The 7645-nt window shown below is 48.6% G+C and overlaps 1 protein-coding gene across 1 annotated transcript; it reads right to left on the bottom strand.

Annotated features, from left to right (window-relative positions):
• Positions 1 to 261: 261 nt before the first annotated feature.
• On the bottom strand, positions 262 to 2026 carry LOC123167426 (NAC domain-containing protein 43). The gene is made up of 3 exons (XM_044585267.1): positions 1797 to 2026; positions 1367 to 1698; positions 262 to 1091 (listed from the first exon to the last, which is right to left on the bottom strand). Exons 1-3 carry the CDS (start codon positions 1966 to 1968, stop codon positions 360 to 362), a joined length of 1236 nt encoding a protein of 411 aa, XP_044441202.1. The 5' UTR covers positions 1969 to 2026; the 3' UTR covers positions 262 to 359.
• Between the last annotated feature and the right edge of the window lie 5619 nt (positions 2027 to 7645).

Genomic DNA, 7645 nt, shown 5'->3' on the forward strand with positions numbered 1-7645 from the left:
ACATCAGAAGGTTTTTATCTCGAGGGAGAAACCCTGAACATGGGTAAATATTTCTCGCTGCTTCCCTTCTAGATCATCTGACTAGCCGCGAGACCGAGACAGTCTGCTGGATTTTACATCGGCATTCTCCAATCATTGATGACGGTGTAGTCTTTGGATACGACTTCCTCCGTCTTAGGTTGTTTATCTACTTTGTATTCACATCTGTAAAACAGCTGCTTTTCTTTTCTTTTTATTTTAGACATATTGACTGTGCACATCTTGTTATTCCAAATTTGAATATTCGTTCCTTGCAATTATATTAATTCCATATATATAATAGTGTCCTCGCGCAAAAAGAAAGTTTGGGCTAGGTAGTGTCAGCATCCGACAGCGTTAAAGGAGTTTATCCTCAAGTCGGCGTGTAGCGATGACACGGACCGCGCTAGGCTCCACAGGTCGCCGTCGCTGGCGCCTGTGATCGAGGAAACGTGTAGCGTGCCACCACCGGAGAAGGGCGTGGCGCCGCTGAGTTCGTCGACGATGAAGGGCATGCCATTCGTCGTCTTGGCCGACGGGGCGTCGGACAGGCCGTTGAGCTCGTACGCGACGAGCTGGTCAAGGGCGTCCCAGTCGCCGCTGTGCTCGGTCGGCGGCGGCAGGAGCCCGCCGGGAACCACGTGCTCGAGCGGCGGGAGCTTCATGAACTTCTCGTATAGGGTGCTGCCGCCGTTGTGGCCCGCGCTGTTGATCAGGTGGTCCAGCGCTGACGATGATGGGTTGGTGGTCTCCTGCTTGCACGACGTCGTGGACGAGCGGCCGTGCATGTACTGGTTGAGAATATGGTCAAGCGCGCCGTCGTCGCTGGCGGAGTAATGCTGCTGTATCTGGGTAGCCTTGGCGTGGTCGCTGGCGGTGGCCACCGTCGACGAGCAGTTGCTCCGGCTGCGCGCCATGGCACCGGCGCCGACCAGGTTGTTGGACGCCGCGGCACCACTGCCGGCGTTCTGGCCAGCTTGGTGCTGCACGGCGATGTTCTTCTTCTTGAACAACCTGCAGATGACCCACCCGTCCTCCTGCGCCGACGACTGGTCCCCCGCCACGCCGCCCATCTGCTCATATCATACGGATAACACTGTCAATTAATTTGCATCAGATCGATCGGTGGGTAATTAGATTAGGCTAATCATGCATGCTGTTGAATTTTCGAATGGAACGTACTACTCCCACTACCTAAGCCAGCTCAAAAGGTATGTCAATTAATTATCGCATGCATGCATCACTAGCAAGCTATCTCAATCCCTGTCGGCCGGCCGGCCGGCCGGCCATCGTGCATGCAGTCCAACCTACTACAGTACGTTGTACAGTGTGGACCGTAAATACGTACCGGGGATGAGCCGCCGGAGTAGTAGGGGGCGTTCCCGGCGGCTGGGTTGGCTGGGTTTTTGCCAGTTGTTGCGGCGTCGTCGAGGCGGTACTCGTGCATGATCCAGTCGGACTTGTGGCCGTGCGGGGCGCGGCCCTTGTAGAAGACGAGCGTCTTGCGCATGCCGATGCGGCCGGAGCCAGCGGCAGAGTAGATGGCCTTGTCCCGGCCGGTAGCCTTCCAGAACCCGGCGGCCGTGGCGCGGTTGGTGCGCGTGCCCGTGGGGTATTTCTTGTCCTTGTGGCTGAACAGGTACCAGTCGTTCTGCGGGCCAGTTCCGATCCGGCAGCGCTCTGCATGCGTTTTTCCAGGTCCAATTAGTTCACGATGGGTACGCATTGTGGAGGGAGGTGTCTAAGATCTCGATGGATGAAGGAAGGAAGTCACTGACCTTGGATGTCCCATGGCTCGAGCTTGTTGAGGTCGACGTCGCGGATGACGTCGAGGTCGATGCGCTGCGAGGCCACCTTCTTGGCGAGGTAGTACGTGAGCAGCTCCTCCTCCGTGGGGTGGAACCGGAACCCCGGCGGCACCACCGACTGCCCGTTCACCGGGATGCTCATGATCGAAATGGAGGGGAGACGACGGAGTCGAGTTGAGGGGAATGGAGAGTTTGTTGCCGGTGACAGGGTACAAGGAAACAACTGCAACGGACGTGGGTGGTTATATATAGCTACTGATGGGTCGAGCGAGCACACTGGCCCGGCTACAGCTCTAGCACCAACCTTGATAGGGAAACGCGGAGAGAGAGAGAGAGAGAGAGAGAGAGAGAGAGAGAGAGGAGCAGGAAGATGGCCAGGAAAGGAGAGGGGCCAACATCACGTCCGGAGCCATGACACGCCACCTTAAAAAATCTCAAGAAAACCACACCCCAAACCGAACTGAGCCCCTCTGCGTCACCTCCACCGCCGGGTAAAATCATCAGGCACCACAGCATGCCATGGCCACCGTAACCACCTCTGCAACAGCACTAACAGCGTCATCGATCGGCGACAAGAACGGTGTCACGATCTCTCTTCTTTTGCTTCATGTTCATACGTGCGTGTGCAGCCGTTTCTCTCTTTTCCTACATGTTCATCCGTGATGCTGTCATAAATTAAGAGGAAATTAAGCATCGCAAGGTATAGTAAAGGTTGCATTGCTCAGGCTTGGTTGGAGGATTGGAGCAGTACTAGATGTCTAGATCCCTTACTTTGGCCAGCCGACGATCGATCAAGGTTATCTATTGGAGGGAAGAAAGCGCAAAGCAATCGGACAGCTTTTTTGACTTTTGCAAAACCGATTAGGAAATGTGTGCATGGATATTGATTCTGCAACTCAGTTGTAGTTGTAGTGTTCAATCCTGGGCAAATTTGTCTCCTGCTTTTCCTGCAGGAGCCAAAAGCCGAGATGGAGACTTCAAATCTGTACAAATAATTCCCTTTGTAAAATATTCATCGCGTAAGTCGTCACAGGACAGGAGAACAACACCTGTTGACTTTAGATTTCACGCTTTATTGTATATTCATCGCATAAATAGTACCTAATTCATTGACCAAATTTATAGAGGGAATCGTAGTTCATAGTTTGTTAATTTGAATATATGCATGCTCTCAAATGCATTTTTTGTTTTATTAGTTGTTTCTACTTATCATTTTAATAGAAAATGCGATGCCTGTCGAAATAGGAAAGATGAGCGGGACTTTGGTCGATCATAGACTTCCAATACTTGACAGTGCATCTATTAAATGATAAATTGAGATTCGATTTCCATATCCTTGTAGTGCTGACATAAGTGCACGCTAAGTTTTTCAACGACTCGGTGAAACGACCAGGCGCCATGTATGATTTTTGGGTCCGGTTTCCTTAGCAAGTGTGGTCTTCCCGGTTTTCCTTAGTTAACCATGCCATGTATGATTTTTATGTCCGGTTTCCCTTGTTAGGTGGACCACCTCTCTTTTTCATAATTCAATGCAGGATGTAACGTCTGGCTTGCGAAACTATTGCAACCTTGGTGTGTTGCCGCAAAATCCAGAATAGAGACACATCTGATACCTGCCTACTCTGTATTGTTGGGGAACGTAGCAGAAATTCAAAATTTTCTACGCATCACCAAGATCAATCTATGGAGTAATCTAGCAACGAGGGGAAGGGGAGTGCATCTACATACCCTTGTAGATCGCGATGCGGAAGCGTTGCAAGAACGCGGATGAGGGAGTCGTACTCGTAGCGATTCAGATCGCGGTTGATTCCGATCTAAGCACCGAAAGAACGGTGCCTCCGCGTTCAACACACGTGCAGCCCGGTGACGTCTCCCACGCCTTGATCCAGCAAGGGGAGAGGGAGAGGTTGGGGAAGACTCCATCCAGCAGCAACACGACGGCGTGGTGGTGATGGAGGAGCGTGGCAATCCCGCAGGGCATCGCCAAGCACCGCGGGAGAGGAGGAGGAGGGAGAGGGGTAGGGCAGCACCAAAAGGAGACTTTCTCGTGTCTGTATGGCAGCCCAAACCTCAACTATATATAGGGGGGGGAGGGGGCTGCGCCCCCCTTAGGGTTTCCACCCCCAAGAGGAGGCGGCCAGCCCTAGATCCCATCAAGGGGGGGGGGGGCGACCAAGGGGATGAGAGGGGGGCGCCCCACTAGATGGGCCCTAAGGCCCATCTGGACCTAGGGTTTGCCCCCTCCCACTCTCCCATGCGCCTTGGGCCTTGGTGGGGGGGCGCACCAGCCCACCTGGGGCTGGTCCCCTCCCACACTTGGCCCACGTAGCCTTCTGGGGCTGGTGGCCCCACTTGGTGGACCCCCGGGACCCTCCCGGTGGTCCCGGTACATTACCGATTTCACCCGAAACTTTTCCGGTGACCAAAACAGGACTTCCCATATATAAATCTTTACCTCCGGACCATTCCGGAACTCCTCGTGACGTCCGGGATCTCATCCGGGACTCCGAACAACATTCGGTAACCACGTACATACTTTCCCTATAACCCTAGCGTCATCGAACCTTAAGCGTGTAGACCCTACGGGTTCGGGAACCATGCAGACATGACCGAGACGTTCTCCGGTCAATAACCAACAGCGGGATCTGGATACCCATGTTGGCTCCCACATGTTCCACGATGATCTCATCGGATGAACCACGATGTCGGGGATTCAATCAATCCCGTATGCAATTCCCTTTGTCTAACGGTATGTTACTTGCCCGAGATTCGATCGTCGGTATACCTATACCTTGTTCAATCTCGTTACCGGCAAGTCTCTTTACTCGTTCCGTAACTCACATCATCCCGTGATCAACTCCTTGGTCACACTATGCACATTATGATGATGTCCTACCGAGTGGGCCCAGAGATACCTATCCGTTTACACGGAGTGACAAATCCCAGTCTCGATTCGTGCCAACCCAACAGACACTTTCGGAGATACCCGTAGTGCACCTTTATAGCCACCCAGTTACGTTGTGACGTTTGGCACACCCAAAGCATTCCTACGGTATCCGGGAGTTGCACAATCTCATGGTCTAAGGAACTGATACTTGACATTAGAAAAGCTCTGAGCAAACGAACTACACGATCTTGTGCTAGGCTTAGGATTGGGTCTTGTCCATCACATCATTCTCCTAATGATGTGATCCCGTTATCAACGACATCCAATGTCCATGGTCAGGAAACCGTAACCATCTATTGATCAACGAGCTAGTCAACTAGAGGCTTACTAGGGACATGGTGTTGTCTATGTATCCACACATGTATCTGAGTTTCCTATCAATACAATTCTAGCATGGATAATAAACGATTAGCATGAACAAGGAAATATAATAATAACCTATTTATTATTGCCTCTAGGGCATATTTCCAACAGTCTCCCACTTGCACTACAGTCAATAATCTAGTTCACATCACCATGTGATTAACACTGACAGGTCACATCACCATGTGACCAAACACCCAAGAGTTTACTAGAGTCAGCAATCTAGTTCACATCTCTATGTGATTAACACTCAATGAGTTCTGGTTTGATCATGTTATGCTTGTGAGAGAGGTTATTAGTCAACGGGTCTGAACCTTTCAGATCCGTGTGTGCTTTATGAATATCTATGTCATCTTGTGGATGCTACCACACGCTATTTGGAGCCATTTCAAATAATTGTTCTACTATACGAATCCGGTTTACTACTCAGAGCCATCCGGATTAGTATAAAAGTTCGCATCGACGTAACCCTTTACGACGAACTCCTTTTCACCTCCATAATCGAGAAAATTCCTTAGTCCACTAGATACTAAGGATAAGTTCGACCGCTGTCATGTGATCCATTCTCGGATCACTATTGTACCCCTTGACCAACTCATGGCAAGGCACACTTCATGTGCGGTACACAGCATAGCATACTGTAGAGCCTACGTCTGAAGCATAGGGGACGACCTTCGTCCTTTCTCTTTCTTCTGCTGTGGTCAGGTCTTGAGTCTTACTCAATATTCACACCTTATAATACAGCCAAGAACTCCTTCTTTGCTGATCTATTTTGAACTCCTTCAAAATCATGTCAAGGTGTGCGTTCTTTTGAAAGTATCATCGGGCGTCTTGATCTATCTCTATGGATCTTGATGCCCAATATGTAAGCAGCTTTATCCAGGTCTTCCTTTGAAAAAACTCCTTTCAAACAACCCTTTATGCTTTCCAGAAATTTTTACATCATTTCGGATCAACAATATGTCATTCACATATACTTATCAGAAATGTTGTAGCGCTCCCACTCACTTTATTGGAAATACAAGTTTCTCATAAACTTTGTATAAACCCGAAATCTTTGATCATCTCATCAAAGCGTACATTCCAACTCCGAGATGCTTACTCCAGTCCTTAGAAGGATCGCTGGAGCTAGCATACCTTTTAGCATCCTTAGGATCGACAAAACCTTTCTGATTGTATCACATACAACCTTTCCTTACGAAAACTGGCAAGGAAACTTGTTTTGACATCCATCTGCCAGATTTCATAAATGCAGCTAATGTCAACATGATTCCGACGGACTTAAGCATCGCTACGGATGAGAAAATCTCATAGTAGTCAACTCCTTGAACTTGTGAAAATGCTCTTTTCCACAAGTCGAGCTTCATAGACGGTAACATTACCGTCCATGTCCGTCTTCTTCTTAAAGATCCATTTATCTCAGATTTCATGGCTTCTAACCATTTGTCGGAATATGGGCCCACCATCGCTTCTCCATAGCTCATAGGTTCATCGTTGTCCAACAACATGACTTCCAAGACAGGATCACGTACTACTCTGAAGTATTAGGCATCCTCTTCGTCCTACGAGGTTTGGTAGTGACTTGATCCGAAGTTTCATGATCACTATCATAAGCTTCCACTTCAATTGGTGTAGGTGCCACAGGAACAACTTCCTGTGCCCTGCTACACACTAGTTGAAGTGACGGTTCAATAACCTTATCAAGTCTCCACCATCCTCCCACTCAATTCTTTCGAGAGAAACTTTTCCTCGAGAAAGGACTCGTTTCTAGAGGCAATTACTTTTGCTTCCAGATCTTGAAATAGGAGGTATGCCCAGCTGTTTTGGGTATTCTATGAAGATGCATTTATCCGCTTTGGGTTCGAGCTTATCAGCCTGAAACTTTTTCACATAAGCATCGCAGCCCCAAACTTTTAAGAAACGACAACTTAGGTTTCTCTAAACGGTGTCGTCTCAACGGAATTGCGTGGTGCCCCTTTTAAAGTGAATGCGGTTGTCTATAATGCCTAACCCATAAATGATAGTGGTAATTCGATAAGAGACATCATGGTATGCACCATATCCAATAGGATGCAGTTATGATGTTCGGACACACCATCACACTATGGTGTTCCAGGCGGTATTAATTGTGAAACACTTTCCACAATGTCTTAATTGTGTGCCAAACTCGTAACTCAGATACTCATCTCTATGATCATATCACAGACATTTTATCCTCTTGTCACGACGATCTTCAACTTCACTCTGAAATTACTTGAACCTTTCAATAATTCAGACTTGTGTTTCATCAAGCAAATACACTCAGCATCTACTCAAATCATCTGTGAAGTAAGAACATAACGATATCCACTGCATGCCTCAGCACTCATTGGACTGCATACATCAAAATGTATTACTTCCAATAAGTTGCTCTCTTGTTCCATCTTTACTGAAAACGAGGACTTTCAGTCATCTTGCCCATGTGGTATGATTTGCATGTCTCAAGTGATTCAAAATCAAGTAAGTCGAA

The sequence above is a fragment of the Triticum aestivum genome, chromosome 7D (genome assembly GCF_018294505.1).
Source record: "Triticum aestivum cultivar Chinese Spring chromosome 7D, IWGSC CS RefSeq v2.1, whole genome shotgun sequence".
NCBI lineage: Eukaryota > Viridiplantae > Streptophyta > Magnoliopsida > Poales > Poaceae > Triticum > Triticum aestivum.

Bases quoted from the DNA above. Each gene is read 5' to 3' on its own strand.
- LOC123167426 (XM_044585267.1), bottom strand. From the start codon at position 1,968: ATGAGCATCCCGGTGAACGGGCAGTCGGTGGTGCCGCCGGGGTTCCGG. The intron at 1,699-1,796 runs GTCAGTGACTTC...AAACGCATGCAG, and splicing joins CGAGCCATGGGACATCCAAG to AGCGCTGCCGGATCGGAACT. The intron at 1,092-1,366 runs GTACGTATTTAC...TGATATGAGCAG, and splicing joins ACTCCGGCGGCTCATCCCCG to ATGGGCGGCGTGGCGGGGGA.